General features: G+C 33.8%; 1 protein-coding gene and 1 long non-coding RNA gene across 6 annotated transcripts in view; both read right to left on the minus strand.

Moving 5' to 3' along the window:
• Window positions 1-19,535, minus strand: part of LOC149490773 (uncharacterized) — an 819,148-nt gene that overhangs the window by 787,352 nt on the left and 12,261 nt on the right. The gene's annotated exons all lie outside the window — the stretch shown is intronic.
• sky (GTPase-activating protein skywalker) overlaps window positions 1-19,535 on the minus strand; it is a 97,519-nt gene that overhangs the window by 67,574 nt on the left and 10,410 nt on the right. For all 5 annotated transcript variants that reach the window (XM_089709048.1, XM_089709041.1, XM_089709056.1 and 2 more), the window contains exon 3: window positions 10,023-10,225. In XM_089709048.1, the coding sequence (XP_089565174.1) occupies window positions 10,023-10,225 (203 nt within the window). The remainder of the gene's footprint in view (window positions 1-10,022; window positions 10,226-19,535) is intronic.

Here is a 19,535-nt window from a genome sequence, read left to right on the forward strand (position 1 = left end):
TGTTATATAAGTCCTGCAATATCTTTGTAAAGAATAACCTTAATTTATCTTTAGGTAATCATAAATCTAGGCTTGCAGTACTTTGTCACATCTTTGTCATCACAATCTACTATGTACTTTTGTAACATCTTCCCTTAATCATTGTTTCTAATATCACTTTGCGTTATAAGATTGCACCATCGTTCTACATATCCTGGTAACTCCTCTGTCATCACGAACTTCTCATTACATTGCAAGTAATACATAATTTCCTGAGATTGCTTTAGTGTTCTACATCTCTAACACCTTTATCATCACACCTACTTTCAATAAACACCTACCCTCATCGCAATTCACATTTCATAAGATTGCATTAGTCTCCTACATTTCTAACACCTTCATCACCACACCTACTTCATAAAACCACCTACTTCTATACAAAAACATGGCACGTGACCAGGTAAGTGCGAAGTGAACCTAGATCATCTATTTTGGTACTTGGCGAGAAGCCACGACGCTTTTACCTATGTATATCCCGAATTTACGATATTTGTTTGATGTGTTTGTGCAGATAGCCGATGTAAGCTGAAGGTTAGGACATAGCAGGGAGATGAATTCAATAATGTATTGCTTTCATACAGTGCTGTTGTAAACAATACCGCAATTATGAAATCTATCGATATTTTAGACTTCCCAATATTGTCATCGATATTTAGATATTCTTGAGAATTTGTTTATTCTTTAGAATAATCAACAATTGAACTCTGATTCTGGAATGGACAAAAAAGGAACTAGTAAGCTAGTTCAGGTGTATTTTTTTAACAAAATAAACACGGAAAAGAAAAAAAATATTCTTTAAATGTAAACAAACAATGAATTAACGTTGATTTAGTTGATATTTATAACTGTATTTTTCTCACGGACGATCTATTTTTACTCGATGACTACAACACAAATACGATTTATTTTTCATACGTTTCAAAGAAACTTAATTAAATTCTACACTGTTTGATCACAAATGGCTTCACCTCGCTTTGAATGGCAGTACCGACGCCTTTTCATTGTAAATCATTTTATTTTTAATGTTCTCAAACCTTAAAACGTATATCACGTTACAAAGGGCAAAGTAGACTGCCAAAATCGAAATAAATCTAATTATAACCATATTAATTAGTCTAGGTCAGTTTATATTATATATATTTGCGTCACTAATAGGCAAATAAAATGTTTTCAAACATTGTATTTTCTAGCATTTTCATACTTTTCATATAGATTGATAATGCTAATTTATGGCTCGATATATTATGTCAACACCATCGTTGATTTTATTGAATGTGCTGTTTTTAAAATCAATACGAACATTCATGAGATCAATAGAAATTTAAATAGTAAATACTCAACAAATCTGTCTTCTTAACTTCCTCAAACATGGTGCGAATATATTAAATGCGAATTAAAATATAAAAAATATAAACATTTTAGAAACTCGAAAAATTATCTAAGTACGTAAAGCAATGTTGTTGCAGATTACAAATAGCAAATATGACTCGATAAATAATACAGATTTGCCTATAGGTTCCATACAGAATAATAGTCGCAACATCAACCAAGTATCATTAATATCAGTTTTAAGAGATCCAGTTTAATAAATACACAATTTATTAAAAAGTATTCCAAATCCCAACGATACTCGTCTAAATCATATCAAACAAGACGATCAAATAAAAACGCCACCAACCAATATAATAACGGCATTAGACCACAAAAACCACAGACAAAAACCAAGCTATAGATTTAATTACTACATAACTTTTGTCGGCGCGCGCGCACTAATCGGATATCGAGTAATGAGATTAGCGACGCAAATAGTCTCGGTTACTTTCCTCGGCTTATTCAAGCGAACGCTAAAGGTCAGATTTGTAGTTAATCCAATTTTATACCGTCCTGATGGCGGTCTATTAACTTATCTTTATTTTGTGCTTGATTGCTGTTCATCGATCGATACTTGTAATTGCTTATATAAAAGGATCTGGGCAATGCTCAGTTAAAAGTTTTTGAACTTCTTGAAAGCATAAAACTATTTCACCTTAAAAGGTTCTTTTGGAAGAAATTTCATATACATATCTTAAATTTCGTTGTATACAAGCTAGATTCAATATAACTCTTACTATAAAAATCTTATTTAAACAAAAATATTAAGGTCTTACTCTATATAAGTAACAGACCTCGTTCTGTTCTCGTAAAGTTTGGCAGCCCACGGATACGTGACACCTTTCTTGCAGCTTGCCAACAACACAACAAGAATAACAAAAATAACAAATTGAACTCTAGTGATCTTGGTATAGCATCAGATAAGCCCTCACCTATCTATGTAATTGAGCATTTATCACCACATAATAAAGTAATTCATGCTGCTGCTAGATTGAGAGCAAAAGAAATAAACTATAAATTCGTTTGGGTGCGCGGTGGCAGGATATTTATAAAGAAGGACGAGGTGTCTGAGACTGTAGTCATAGGAAGTCTAGAAAAATTAAAGTCAGTGTCCTAATAACGTTGCTTTTAACTTGTATATAAGCAGGTTTTATTGTTTGTATTTTTAAAATTCGATTCCTTAAAATATTATTACCAGAACACAAGAGGTTTGCGTAGTAATTTAGCAAATATACGGCAACATACACGGAACTCAGACTACGATGTCTATGTCTTTACTGAGACGTGGCTGTACGATGGGATTTTTGACAGCGAGATCTTCGACAAATCATTCACTGTATACCGTCGCGATCGCGAAACCTCACACGTCGGTAACCATAAGAGATTAGGTGGCGGAGTTCTGATTGCGGTTTCAAATAAATTTGTCTCAAAACGTATGCTAGAGTGGGAGAGAAACTGCGAGGACCTCTGGATAAGTATAGGTTCTGGAAATGATTTCCACACTTGCATTTATGTCTGTGTCGTTTATCTGCCCCCTCCTGTTACTTTTGATATTTTGAATAATTTTCTCAATAATTGTAGCTCTGTTATTGATCGGTACTCGGCAGGCACCACGTTACTACTTGGTGACTTTAATCTTTCATGCATTGACTGGATACATGACAATATTAATCAATTTCTCTTTGCCTCTTGTTGCGGCTCTCGCCTGAGAGATCGTCTTGTAGATTTTCTCACCTTACATGATTTGACGCAGCGCAATGGAATTAAAAATTTTCAAAATAAAACCCTTGATTTAGTCTTCTCCGATGTTGAACGTATTGAAGTTGTAGAATGTCTTTCTCCAATTAGAGATGTTGATAGGTATCATCCCCCCTTAGTCATCACACCAATTATAAAAATAAACAAAAAAAGTAAACCTAAACCCTCCCATCGTTTAAACTTTTTTAAGGCAGACTATAATGCCGTAACAAAAGCACTTGACAGTGTCAATTGGAGTATGGAACTTAATTCTGCCAAAGGAGTTGATGGTATTGTTGAACATTTTTATAACATTCTTAATAATATAATTAAACAGCATATTCCAAAAACTTGTCGATATCATGGTTGTTATCCACCTTGGTATTCAAATCAATTGATTAAACTGCTTAAAAATAAACTGAAGCTACATATTAGAGTTAAAAAGTATCGTAATCCCTTGGACGTACTGGAGTTTAAATATTTGCGTAAGGAAAGTGCCCTTTTAATAAACATCTGCTATCAGAAATACCTACACAAGATAGAGAATGCAGTAAAAACTCAACCCAAAATTTTCTGGACGCATATTAAAAACCTGCGAAAGGGCGGATCCAGTTATCCGTCGCAAATGTTTCTGAATTCAGAAGTTGCAAATAACTCGGTGGATATCGCCAATCTATTTGCAAAGCAATTCTCGTCTGTTTTTGAACCACCACATAGTTCGCCTGATTATTCTCTGGTAAATAAAGTAAAAATTTCTGGATTCACAAATGTATTTTATATATCTAAAGAGGCTGTCTACAGAGCACTTTCAAAACTGGATAGATCAAAGGGTGCCGGGCCAGATAATATACCACCTATTTTCTTGTCTTCTTGCGCTCGAGCTTTATCGTTTCCACTGTCACTTATATATAATGTTTCTTTACAACTAGGAGTTTTTCCAACTAAATGGAAACTGGCACGGATAGTACCTATTCATAAAAATGGTAAACGGGATTTGATTTCCAATTATCGCCCTATTTCTATACTCTCTACTATGTCTAAAGTCTTCGAATCCCTTATATACAGCCGTTTATATGCTACTGTCAAAAATACTCTATCTATCCATCAGCATGGTTTTGTTAATAAAAGATCCACGAACACTAACTTGGTGGCCTTTATAACTGATGTGTCAGAAATTGTGGACCGTGGTCATCAGATTGACGCCATCTATACTGACTTTTCTAAGGCCTTTGATAAGGTCAGCCACAGTATACTGACTGACAAGCTCAAACATTCAGGCATCACTGGAAACCTCTTAAATTGGTGTACATCTTATCTAGGGGATAGAAAATCGTCGGTGGTCCTAGATGGTGCTCAGTCTGAATATTTTTCAGCCACATCAGGAGTTCCTCAAGGTTCGACGCTCGGCCCATTATTTTTCAACATTTTTATAAACGATTTACCTGGAATTTTCAAACATAGTACCCCTTTTTTATTTGCTGACGATTTAAAATTGATTCGCCAAATAAATAATCCTACTGACTCTGATTTATTGCAAACTGACCTAAACAGGCTGACTGACTGGTGCGAAACCAATAGAATGTACCTAAACTGCGGTAAATGCTATCAAATATCTTTTTCTCGAACCCGTCATAAAATCATATCTAAATATCATATTAATAGTAATTTTTTAAAAGAACTCTCAACGATTCGTGACTTAGGAGTAAACTTAGATTCTCAGTTACGTTTTACAGAGCATTACGATTTCATAATTGCATCTGCGTACCGCTCACTTGGCTTTATTTTGCGCAGCTCAAAAGAATTTAAGAACTGGTCTACCACGCTATTACTCTATAATAGCTTCGTACGTAGCCGTTTGGAATATTGCAGTACCGTCTGGAATCCCTTTTACCAGACTCACAGAAAAAGAATCGAAGGAATTCAAAGGAGACTTGTCCGCCAGCTGGCTTACCGAGCTGGTATCATGAAATCAGTGACTCGCTACGAAGACAGACTTAAATATTTCAATATGAGATCTCTTGAATCGCGTCGCACTATAACTGATCTTCTGTTTTTGTATAAAGTGTTTAATAATGGTTTCGATTGTCCAGCGTTACTAACCAGATTTAATATTAATGTACCATCTAGAGTTCCTCGTCAACCTCGTTGCCTTTTTAGTGCCCCCTCTTATCGGACAAACCTTGGTAAAAACTCACCAATAGTCAGACTCACCCATGAGTACAACAAGCACACTGGTATCTCTCAAGACATAGACATCTTCAGTCAATCTCTCACACGTTTTAAATCGTTAATCCTGCAATTTAGCCAATGACAAAAGTTTCTATTTTTCCTTTATTAAATGTAACCGAACTGTATATATATGTCACGGCTAAAGGTAGGTGAGAACATAAACTTAAGATTAGCCGGCTAAACTTAGGTTTATTTTCGACGAGGTGTTAATGTTAGTTTATTCTATCTTTAGCCGGCTAAACTTAAGTGTAACCGCAGGCCCGTGGCTAAAAATGTCGGGGTGGGTAGATTTGGTTAGCGCCGGGCCGGTGGAGGGCTTGAGGGGCCCGCACAGTGCCAGAAAACACTCGCCCTGTTCCTTACATGTATTTTAGTAACCAAATCTACCCACCCCGACTCAGGGCAGAAAGCTGGTGGCTAGGTTAGGTTAGGTTAGAACTCTTAAGACCCGCACGAGCCGAGCGAGCGCAGCGAGCGTGCTGCGGCAGCAGCCGGCGAAGTGCCAGAAAACACTCGCCCTGTTCCTTACATGTATTATAGTAACCAAATCTACCCACCCCGACATTTTTAGCCACGGGCCTGCGGTTACACTTAAGTTTAGCCGGCTAAAGATAGAACAAACTAACATTAACACCTCGTCGAAAATAAACCTAAGTTTAGCCGGCTAATCTTAAGTTTATGTTCTCACCTACCTTTAGCCGTAACATATATATTTTTTTTGTAATGATAAATTTTAATACATATAATTATAATTGAGTAAAATTTGTAATTTTTTTTTAATAATTATTTATTATGTATGTATAATTAAGTGCTCATTAAATTTTGATTATATAATATTTTTAATAATTTGACGAATATAATTGTAATTTTAAATTTGTAATTTATTTGTAATTTATTGTAATACTTTTCGTGGTATATAATCAATGTTATTAAGTTCTTTTAATTTTTTTAACTAATATTTTTTAATAAATTGACGAATTGTAATTGTAATAAATATTTTGAACGCTGTAATTTCCTGTAATTAAAGGTGCAGAAGACCATGTACTTAAATAATTAGATGTAACAAATGTAATCTGTATCCTTTGTTGGAAATTCTAAATAAATAAATAAATAAATAAATAAATAAATAAATATCGTTGAGCATAACTATCAATTCGTACAGTATCTAGCGTATTTCCTAAGCCAAATTCGTTCACGTAAATCATCTCAACCAATCATTCCGTCACACTTCCGATAAAAACCGCCAGAACACCCCTCCCAACGTAACATCACATCAAACGCCGAGTTCCTCATACCTAGCGCTCGATGGGCGAGGTCAAGGTGCCCGTGGCCATTGGCAGAGCACCAGCTGGTGACAATGCGAAGATTCATCTCGCAGCATTGAGATGTATCGATTAGAAATTTTGTATGAGACAACGGAATTTCATCGGCGATTCGTGGAACGCAATCTTGAACCGAAAGGTCTTGAAACGATACTTATAGCTGTTAGTGTGTCATCATAATGTGATTTGCATGTATCAATAAATTATTCAAGTGTTACGATATGGAAAATTATATAATAAAGTATGAAAGTTGTTTTTATAGAGAAATACTGAAACTAAGTTCTATCTACGATGCATTAAAATCAACTTAAATTAAAAAATTAATGCACTGTATTGGTAATAAGTAGAACTATTTCAACTCTTAATCTCTCTTGGTCTCATGAAAGTAAAGGCTATATTCTTGGAAACTATACTGCCTGATACAGAAGCACCTAAACAAAATTATCTCATTTCAAATGTAAGTTTAACGATTACACCACTCAGAGAATCACAACCTTCAACATACTCGGAAGTCCGAAAGGGCAGATAGAGTGCAGGAACCGCATGAAATCACCGGTGCAAATGGAAGTGTATATTTTGAGACTGGCATTCCGACGTTTCTCGGAAAACCGGAATTTTGGCGACAGTCACCTCACCTCGCCGCCACGTGGACTCCTGTTTGATTCATCCACAACAAACTTGAAGCCAATGTTTACATGTGTCGTTAAGGAAAACGGAAACATTGCTTGGGTGAATAATAAATACTTTATCTATTACTAGTGTTAATTGGCAAGAAAAACAGAATAGAACGGACTTTTTATGGGTTCGAAGAGCGTTAACATTATGAATCAGTTGAGTTACGCTTGCAATTATCCCGTTTTTGTAGACTAGTTGCTAACAATAGAAAGAATTACTTGCTTGTAATAGGATTAATACATAACCTTTAAGTCGACCGATGCCAAAGGCATAACAGTTTACATTGTAAGAAAGGGCTAAATATAACTCTTATAATATGAAATGAAATGAATACATGTCTTATAGCGTCTAATTTTATTATTTTTTCTTAATTTGCTTCCTCCTAGGTCAATAAGTAACATTATCGCTTACATCGTTACGAAAATAAATGTTTTATAAGCTTTCGACAATGATACAGAAGTATGCATCAGATTTTAATGAATATCAGCAATTGCATCAGTTAGCAAGAACTTGCGTAAAATTATTACTCATCAATAGACCACATCATACAGGTCCAAAAACAGACCTTATTAGAATTATTTTTTAACCACAAATATTTACAAACAAAAATCTCTAGAAATACAATATACCCGAATGTTTTGTTATAAAATATTATAAACAACCAGCGTTGGCACAACATATGGCGCAAGTATTCGTAAAAACAGGCTCGTGCCCTGTATAGCATATAAACTGAATACGAGTGTGCTGTATGAACTTATCAATGTACGGAGCAAGTATTGAAGGTGAACCGGCAGAAAGGTTGACACGGTGCCAACCGCGTAAGCCGAAATAATAAACACAATGCACTCAGCAGCACAAAATGGACGGCCTATACAATTTGCCGAAAACTTTCCGAACCATTTTTTTTTTGCTAATATAACCTCGTCTAGATATGCAGGATACGCTGTGATAGCTTTCGTTTTGAAAAGTAGCCAAGTGCTTGCAAACAATAAAACTGCAACGTCATAGAAAGTTCTCGAAAAAATTGTACCTATTCGAAGCACTCCAAGAATATGAGCATAATAAGATGACACAAAATTAGTCGTGCTACACAATCCAAAGACAAAAACAAGTGATTAAACTAACGACCAATTAGTCCATTGTTTACAAGATCGAGATAGCGAAACTTTTGACACATGTGGAAAAATCACGAGGGACATGCAAATAAGTGTTTTTAAATATATTATTGTCCATGACTCACGCGGTCACGATAAACAAAGGTAAGCGATAGTTCTAATTGATAGTGTTGTAACAACAGAGGCGATAGACAAAAAACACAGCTGCGATAGATTGTGGAGGCATTGTTCTGCTAATTGTGATGCAGCGGGCGACGCTGGGGGCATGCGCGCACGTTGATGTCCATCGCAAGGACTCTAAATAGTATCGATTCGATCTTTCGCTCGGTATCTGAATCAACAAATACAAAGTTTTCATGCAATTTGAATTTTCTTACTTATTTTTTTGCCTATTTTCTTTCTATCTGAGTATTAGTCGGTATTTATATTATATTCTGTTTTGCAAAACTGGTTCAGCAATTTATTTTTCAGTTGATATTGATTAGCAATTTAGTTTGATATTGATAAAAAAATTGAAATTTTTCAGCTGCACTGTACGAAAATATATTCCTTAAAGATCATAAAAATATCACTTCAGACTTAATCTAGCAACTCATACGTAAAAATCACTATCAACCAACCAAACTTAACTGACACTTACAAAATACTACAACCACTCGCGCGTCTAACAAGTCACCAGAAAACCTGATCTATAAGTCATTGCTTATAGCCTTTAACTCGCACATATAACTAACATTACGAACATCGCAGACAGTTATAACATGTACCACATCCATAAACGTTAGTGAATGGAAAGCGCACGTGTCTTTGACAGACAAATCGTTGTAGAGGTTGCATATTAATTCATTCACAAGGTTGAGTGTATAGTGCCACGAAAGAGCCTGTGTGAGACAAGTAATTACTCTAGACTTGACCGCCTACTTCATGTGGAGCAAGAACGACGCATGGGCAGCTGATAACTTAGATATAGATAAACTAACAAGATAAGGACTTGGGCAAATTGTTTTCAACCATTTACACAGTGTATGGAGTTTTTATGGATCGTTTTATCGCTAAATTTACCACCAAACTTGTTATACGACTGTAATATAATTTAAATTATCTAACTCATAAACGTATTTAAATTTTATCAAACAAAATGAACAACAACAAAAGTAATATGTAGATCTAATACTATTTAGAAACACCATTGTTGATTTATCCAACATCATGATATGTTTAAGGTTTTCATTTATGAATCGGTCACGTATGCTTACCGACCACTAGAGCCTACTCTCAACACAGCCGATTTTCGCTTTTAAATCTGAGCAGATATAAATCAAATTGGCTTGTGCATCATCGACAAGCATCTTAAAACAAAAGCGTTCGAACAGAGCCGTACTTCGACCTTGTGTACGTCATCTGCTTATCTGAGGGCACTCACAAACATTTGGGCGGCGCTAAGCAAACAACCTTGGGGAAAAATTAAGTGTGCGATTTCACGATAAGTGAACAATTCAATAGTGGGCAACCTTGACCAGAAAAGATCACTGACCTGCGTAACCATATCCCAGTAGAAGCCGTCGAGCATCGATTTGCCATGTTGATGTTGTCTGCAGAGAGCCGGCCAGAGGGAGGCCCGTATGGGGCTGTTGATCGGCCACGAGTTCTCCCTGATGATGAGTTTCAGTTCCCGCTTGCGGGCCTGCTGGATCAGCGGCTGAATCTCTTCGTAGGTCTTGAGCGGCGCTTTCTTGCCTGCGAATAACGGGGACGGTAAGCACTGCGTCCAAATGGGGGCGGGTTCGTTTTGGGCGAGGGACTCGGCGCTGGGCGCTCGGAACGCGGCGGGCTCTATGTACATCGCGGAGGCGGGCACATGCTTTCGGTGCGCGCGCGCCGGCCGCACTGCCGCCGGCCGATAGCTTGCCCAGCCTCCGGAAAATGCGATAGCGCCCCGGCACTGTCACACTTCGATTGTTTATCTGACCGATTAGCCGCCGCGCAGGTCGTTTAGACCGCACTATATTTTTTTAATTTTTTTTTATAAAATATTTTTTTAGCCTTCGGAAGCATCTGATCGTAATATTAAAATTATTGTTTGAGTTCAAATAACGAAACATACAAAGAAATTCCTTCTCTTATTTAATTCACTTACTTTTGGCCCACATACTAAATGGTTTATTTTAAATAATTACGAATTTATTTTATATTAAATAACAGTGTTTATTATTCGATTAACAGCTATTATTACACTCACGACCTAATAATCAAAACAATTCGCACCAAACGTCTCAACACTAAATTGGTACTGCAAAAAATCGCATGCCCTGCATTAGGGTAAAAGTACAAAGCTTTAAAAATAGTCAATGAATTATAGCGAAAACGCATTCTGCATTGGCCTCGCGCCAAACGAACGTACCTACAGCCAGCGTACTGAGCAATTTGAAGTATTTCCATCCGAGTAACAATAATGATGGATGATTTATGCACCTTTGCACTACGCGAATCTGTACAGGTATGGTGCATCCAGAAATAGTGTATTTCCCAAGAATGATCAAAACTGCACATGATCGAATCGCATGATTTATTAAACAATTCCGCTCGCATCTTGCATTATGATAACGGATAAACAATAAATAATATAAGATATTTTAATTAGTTCGAGAATCTATGTACGTATGTATGTAATTTAATTTATTACTTCGTTTTCGAATACTGATAAATTAATTATATTTCATCAGGTAATAATTAATTACCCAAATTGTTTACCTGAGTACCTAATTATTACGGCTATAGACTAATCTGATCGTTTAGGAACATTTAATTTTTCTTAATATACCTTGTACCTATATCGCGAATCTTAAACCTTATAAGACAGAAGATTTGTTTTTAACTTCAGTTTCACTTCATCAAATTTACACGTACCTTATATTTTTAAAACCCAATAGTTTCAATAACAAAAATATTTACTTAAAGTCCATTACTTAATGCCCACGAAACTATTGGCATTATAATTAGTTCCTATCATTAATTTACTAATTAATAAATATCTTATTTAATAACATCAAATTGTTTACATATCCTGTACCTTTGCATACATTCTACTAAGTTTTTTGATTATAAAAAAAGGTCATGAAAAATCCCCATAGGGTCTATTAAACCGCACTACCGCAGTCGAAGGTTATGTTTTACCATCGTTGATAACGGCAAGTTACTTCACTCACTACTTCTTCTCTGATTACAAGAAAACCATCCAAATTAATACGATATAAATTACAAATCTCCACACGGTCATTTAGACCGCACTACCGCAGTTGATGGTTAAGCTTCACCATTGTTGATAACGGCACGTTATCTCACTAGCATTATATTATTTATTTCTCCGATTATAAAAAAAAAACATCCAAATTAATACGATATGTAAATTATAAACCCCATACGGTCGATTGGACCGGACTAACTACCGCAGTCAAAACTCGAAGGTTAAGTTTCACCATTGTTGATACCGGCAGGTAATCTCACTCGCCGATTAGAAGTTAAACATGAAATCGTATTTATACTAGGCAATTGCTTTGTTCTACCGATTCGTTATAAAATGCATTATCTTCCTTTAATGTAGAATGTTGACTGTTTACGTTATTTTAATTAATAAATAAGTGAAACACACATCGTTACAAGTTAAAGATTTAACAACTTTTGTTTTTGTTACACCGATTTATTATTTAAACGTTATCTTCCTTTAATTATAGTATGTTTAATTGTTTACTATTTACATAATTTGAATAAATAAATGAATAGACACGGCGATACATGTTAAAAATTTAACTAGCTTTGTTCCACCATGTTTACTATTTAAATTATTTGAATAAATAGATGAATAGGCCGACAGCGGTATAAGTTACAATTTTTAACAAATTTCAGCATTATTCCACCGATTCGTTACAATATTTTATTAATTATGGAACGTTTGATATTTACTTATACATTATCTGCCTGAATAAATAAATGAGTAGACGCAGAGAGATATAAGTTGAAATTTTAGCACAAATTACGACAATCGTATTCTTGAATGTGAAATTGTTTTACAATTTGTAATGAGCATTATTTTTGGAAAGTTTTCTTTGTAGCTGTTCGAAACTTCTTCACTTCCGTTCTGAATACTTTATTTTATAATTTAAACGTTTTTTAACATTTCTACCTTTAAAAATAACATTTAACTTATCTTGCGTTATTTTTGTATTAAGGGCCGATTTTTCAATGCTTGGATAAAACTTATCCGTCCAATAAAGTATTACACGATAATATTAAAATGTCACGTAAACTGTCAAATACGGGCAATTTGAATACGTTTTTAAAATGGTAGTTTTATACATTATTCGACGAATAAGTTTTATCCAAGCATTGAAAAATCGGCCCTTAATTAAGTTTATTAGACACTTGCTGGAATATGCGGCGTCACTCGCATGGTACCCGAATAAAAGGTATTCTACTTGCTGTAACAAATTTCATACAAATACGAAATACTGTTTTCATGTGAAACCGTATCAAACATACAACAAACGTTTATAATATAGGTAATTAGTCTGTCTAACCGCGACATTATACCGCTTCAAATAAGTATAAAAATAAATTACCGACCAATATCATCTATAATTCATTTTTATTCATTATGAAGTAGGTAGGTCATAGTCATACCTTAAAAATGAAGTCGGTTTCCTGCCAAGGGGTAATTAATTGACTTTTTATAAAGGCATTAGTTCCAAATCATATCATTATAGAAAACACATACCTAGTAATTACCTACTAATTTTATTAAAATTTCATTTGTTCGTGTCTTCTCTGCTACTATGCGTTTAATGTGTGTATGTGTCATTATTGTTATATACAAACAAATTAAATTAAAACTTCGTTAGTATATATATTTTCCCTCGATCGAACAATGCACAAACATATCTACACGAATAACGATGTTTTTGCACTAATAATTACTCTTTTTTTGGCTCCAATGTTATGTTGTCTTCAATGAGTTATATTACAATTGTATTTTATAAAACATAAAAGGACGACCGGCTAAAATTGAATAACAAGTATATATTCAAAAGCGGTTAATAGCAAAATAATTATCATAACTAGATTATTATCTTTCATCTTTGAGACAAATTATTTTTCATTATTGGGAAAACCAATAATAATCATATATATAATAATCATATATGTCGAAAAGTTCTCACGTAGATACGGGGTACAAAGTCCAAAAACAATGAAATTAAAGATCTCGACCGCAAGCAATGTGAATTAAAAATTTGCTAAGTCATATGTATTATACAACGGTGTTTAAGTTATGGCTAGTTCCGGGTTACATAAAATCCCTTTGTAATTCTTATGAAATTCTAAAAAAACGGGTAATCGTATTCTAAAATTTTAATGCAAATTTATGTTCTGTTAGAACATCTCATTGTGTATTAAAATAGTTATGTTTGTTCCCCTTAAAATCTAGGAGGCACCTAACCTACTCGTTGTCAAATAATAATTAATATTAGGTGCTAAAGCTATCGTCTTCAATACAGGGAAATATTCTTATATCGTTTCAACACTATTTAAGTACAGAGTATAGACCCACATCTTAATAAAATTTGCCAAGATGATCTCTTCTAAACCAGTAGAAAGCTGTCTCAGAATGTAAATAATGCCTGCCAGCAAACATAACATTGTAATATTATTTTCTAAACGAACCTAACGTGGTTTCAAATACGCTAAAATTACCGCGATTCTAAAAAAGCGCCACTATCTGAACAATAAACCATTACGTTATTTATCCATATCATCGTTAACAATATCATTTTTATGACTCATAAACACACTTATCGCGTCGTCACAACACGTCGTATTGCGTCACATTGCACACGAATTATCTCTTTTTACGGATGGATTAACATCGCCTCAACATTATTTTATTTGAAACCTAAGCTACTTAGTATTAGATAGAAAAATGGATTAACTTTCACAAAAACTTTTCTTATATTTCTTAAAGTTGTATGAAATTATAAGAGGAAGAAATGCATTTGGTTTAATTTTAAGGCGACTTAACGGATTTAAAACGTGATTTAAAATTTTAAACTTTGCATCTAATCTCAATTAAATGTATCGACAGCATGGCGATTAGGTGGTCGTCATATAAGTTAAGTGCTCAATCTAAAGTAGATATAATTTGTATTAATGCTATTTCTAACTACTCTTTACTATATCCTTGCTTAAACTGATAATATTACTGATATGAATTATTGACAGATGTACTAAATAAAAACTTGCCTCTGCGCTTGATTGCCTTTACATTTTCAATGCAGGTGTTCATAAAGGAAACACTTCATGTTGCATTCAAACACTTCTCTCTACAAAGGAAGTGTTCAGTATAAAACCTATTTTAGATATCCCACATGCCTTTTGCACGCCTCATAAGCGAAGCGTTGAGGTGGGTACTACTGTCACTTCGCGCAAAACATCTGATTTTTCAAACTTAAAATGTCTTTATGTATCATACATTGCACTTGTAAGATAATACATACACACACATATTAAGAAAAAACACTATTTTTAACATTCATGATATTTTTGATGTCATTTTTGTTATTTAAACTAGTTAAAAAACAGTTTAAAAAAGTTCTGTCTTGGACGTCCGTGTGTCTGTATGTGCGGAGGATTTTCTTGTTAACACGATAGCGACCGAAATACTTTACTAATCGAGTCTTTTTTTTTCTCTTACGCTTGAGTATGCTCAGGAATAGAACCCTTTCATTTTTCAGGGTCTGATTCGATGTGGTTTTATTGTTATTAAATAAACAAAAATAATAATTAATAAATAATTATTAAAAAAAAATTATGAGGCGTGCACTTTTGGATTTTCCAAATTATTTTGTATATATAGTATAAACATACCTATTACTGTATTATTAGAAGAGCAAAATGAAACATTTATCTATCTATCTATCGATATAAGTACATATTCACTTTACACTTGCACTTACCATAATGAAACTAAAATGAAAAGTCTTCCTACATAACATACAACAAAATCTTGGGATTTTTTTATGACAGAGCAAGCAAAGGGGCAGGTGACAGGTTGGGCAGGCACCTGATGTTAAGTGTATCCTGGGATGTTATTGTGACGTCATCAAGCACTACCTAATAATTCCAGTTTGGAAAAGTTAGGCCTTAGATGACCTATATTATAGGTCCTATAACTATTATAGGCTATGTCTTTTTGCCATACTGGTATAAGTACTTTAGAGCGTCACAGTACCCGGTACCCCCCGAGCCTTCTAAAAAAGGGCTATAAAATAACAAATCAGTTTCATTATAAACAATGACATCTACCGGTGTAAAGCGCAGTGTTACAGCATTTATCAGACATCGTTACACAATTAAATACATCGAGAATAAATAGATGTCACTAGTTTCTCGGATTTCAATCGCGACGCTCGTTTGTTATTGTTTGTTTTTTATGCAAAAAAAACCTGAGAAACTATGTTATCGGTACGACATTTTTGTTCATAATGTGAAGGTAATTTTTTACGGCAAATGTTATTGACCTTTAGCAGTAAGTTTCGATCTTTAGTAGGTACTGTTTTCAATTAAATGGGTGGTTTAGGGTTAATCACGATACTTTTTTCATTTCGCCCACTATGAGGACCAATGTTTCAATGTTTTCATAATCAAAATAATCTACACAAGTTATTATTGAACTTCGGTTCAGTTTTTAGTTAAATAGGTTAAGAGTTATCATAGTGTGTAGGTATGGTAATTCTGCTCACTAGGCTAACATACAAGTTATAATCTACAAGGCCATAAATATAAAATAAAACGAGTGTAAACACAGCAAACGACACACCCTCAAACATAAAACCGCTTACGTATGCGTTTTGCAACGTTAGTAGGTAACCATGTCAACTTGAGCTAAGTGTATTAAGTAGACTGTCACAAGTTGCGAAACTTAATTTATAAGAGCATACATTAACATTTAGATTTTTCGCCGATTTAATACAATTTCTAGGTCAGTGAACTTTAAGATTCCTTTTTGCAATGGCCGATGCAGATAACATTTGAAACTCTGAATATCAAGTGTATTATATTTCGGAGTTTTTTTTTTACTTCAAGATTTAAGAAATCAGTAATTACAATAAAGGTGGTGTTTCTTAGTAGTATTAACTTAATAATAATGACATGTGTTAACGCTTTAAATTATAATTAATGAATAATCAAATTATTTTAATTTTTTAATAATAATGAATGTAGTCTTATGCAGTTTTACTATTTAAGTATAGCACATGATTGTATTAATGAGTAGAATCATGTTAGAAGAAAAATTCATGTTTCATTTAATCCTAAAAAGATAAATTCCTTGTGGAATATCTGATTAACGATCTAAAATCTCAATACAAAACAATATTTTCATTGAATTTGTGAATCTTTTGTTTTCGACGAAAATACAACTACGGGAATAAATGAGGAAAATTGCTTGTAACAACGCATCATTTTGGGATTAACCGTTTTATATATTACTAGCGGCCCGCCCCGGCTTCGCCCGTGGTACATATGAAAAATAGATGTTGGCCGATTCTCAGACTTACCCGATATGCACAGAAAATTTCATGAGAATCGGTCCACCCTTTTCGGAGGAGTATGCAGACTAACATTGTGACACGAGAATTTTATATATAAGATTACCTATGTTTATCATCAGATATACATGCCATGATACGCATTAGATGCTAGAAATGTATAACTTTACCTGTTAACGCCTATATTTAAATATCTAAAAGAAAAAGAGTTCGTTAGTTTTTGGGAAGTAATCTCAAGATCTTTTAAACCTATTTTGAAAATTCCTTTACCTTGTTCATTAAAAGTTTATAACAGAGTCGTGTGACAAATCGATAAAATACATACAATTAAGTTAACATTAAAGATTAAACTAGTTTGTTCCTGGCCTTAAAATAATGTTTATATTTTTATGTTTAAATGTTTTGCACCTTGTTCTGCAAATTTTGTATGCTATGTGTTATGTAAATATAACCATGAATAATTTGAACATATATTTCAACATGTTGATAACAATGTGAACGAGAATTGTGAGATTATATGTATTTTAGAGATTATATACCTAACAGCATCGGCATTATTTACTATTGTTATACGTATGTAAAAAAAACTATGAAACAATGTGCTACTTTTGACGGCTGTAAGGGCGCTTGTGCACTACAAGGAATTTTACTGTCCGGCATTCCGATTTTTTACGGTCCGGTGTGCAATGAAAAAACCGATGAATTGCTTGTGCACCTGTCCGTCTTTACTCGGATCAATGCGGTACAGTTCAAGGAAGTATGGCGGTATAATGCTATCATAAATGATTGTTTTCGCATTTTACAAGAAACGAGTAAAAATATAGAAGGTGAAATATTATATTACTTCGTTATAATAAAAAGTAAATTTCCGTAAGAGATTTAAAATGCGTGTTTCACTTATTTATTTTAATCGGTGACGAGGAGCTAAATCTATTCCCACTTGAACTTTAACTTACCAACACTTACTTAGATAATAATTATAGGTCAATGTATATAAAATAACAATACCGACTTCTCAAATCTCATTGCCAGCTAAAAGAAAGTAAAACAAGAGCTTGCTTTCAATTGGCATATGCAATAAAAAGAGTAAAATCCAAGCAAGTGGGCACTCGAAAACAGCGACTCGTAAACTCAAAAAACCATCCGGAATAGGGAAAAGTAAAATGTCGGACAGTAAAATTACGTATAGTGCACAAGCTAGTATTTAGATTAATTGCGTGCCATACCGGACCGTAAAAAATCGGAATGCCGGACCGTAAAATTCCTTGTAGTGGACAAACGCCCTAAGCGTTGATAAACCGCAATTGTATACAGTTTTAAAACATCGATGTATAATCGCGACCGCAATCATTCCAGTGGCAATGTTTCTATTCAAACTACTGAATGTACCTGAGCACCATATTCTGTATATAAATAAAAATAAATCGCTGACATATCTCCCAAATGATAATTTTTTATTTATTTCTAAATTAATGCGCCGGAGCACGTTACAAATCTATTGTAATATTACTCTATTTATTTTGGGCTTTGCTGGCCCGTTCAAAGCCTTTCTTCATGGAAATTTCCAACCCTTATTTATCTTCCCTTAGATTTTTCGCAACGAGAAGCGAAAATGCCCTTCTCTGAGCCGCCATTTATATGTAAATCAAGATAGATGAAAATCTGTTCTGAAGTTCAGGTGTGAAAACTTACATGTACGTAGACACAGTGACTTTCAGAAAGATTATTACAACTTACTGCAAGAACTACTTATATTTTTATCCCTAATTTAAACAACACAAATTTTATTTTCATTGGATTTTTAAAAGACATTTTAAATTATAATGCAATAGTTTATCATGACAAACCAATTTTTGAATAGGGCGAAACAAAACCGCGCAGGTTTAAAAAAAAGTCAATTCTTCAGTAGTTATTACAAAACATTTATAATAATGTTGTTTATGGTAATAACCACAATCAAATTAGAAATACATGAAGAGATCTTCTATTATTTTAATAGCTAATAAATTCATCTTAAACACAAGTAATATGTTAACGACTCTTTGTTCGATATTAACTCATATTTATAGCTGTACAACAGATCGTAAATAATATTCTACGTATCTCTAAATATATAGAATATTATCATTATGTAACTCATTAGTAATAACTTTAAGATAACTGAAAACATTTAAGGTGATGAATTAATTTTTCTAACATTTACGGCCCTTTTCAAACCTTCGTAATTTTTATATTATTAAAGTTGTCGTGATGAAAATTCTTGACAAGAAAGTTCAATAGTAACACAATACGTCTACCGTTTTAGAAACATGATTCCATGATATTTTCTCGATAGAAAAAAAATACAAAGTTCTCATTGTTATTTTTTTATAATCTCTGGCATCTTCAAAATAACAAACGTAAAGTTACGACTTTTTGGATATTAACTATAAAATATACAACCTATACGT

Source organism: Colias philodice, chromosome 2 (assembly GCF_061535455.1).
Source record: "Colias philodice isolate Cphi_HAF_F1 chromosome 2, ilColPhil1 Martin Lab GWU primary, whole genome shotgun sequence".
In the NCBI taxonomy this organism is placed as follows: domain Eukaryota; kingdom Metazoa; phylum Arthropoda; class Insecta; order Lepidoptera; family Pieridae; genus Colias; species Colias philodice.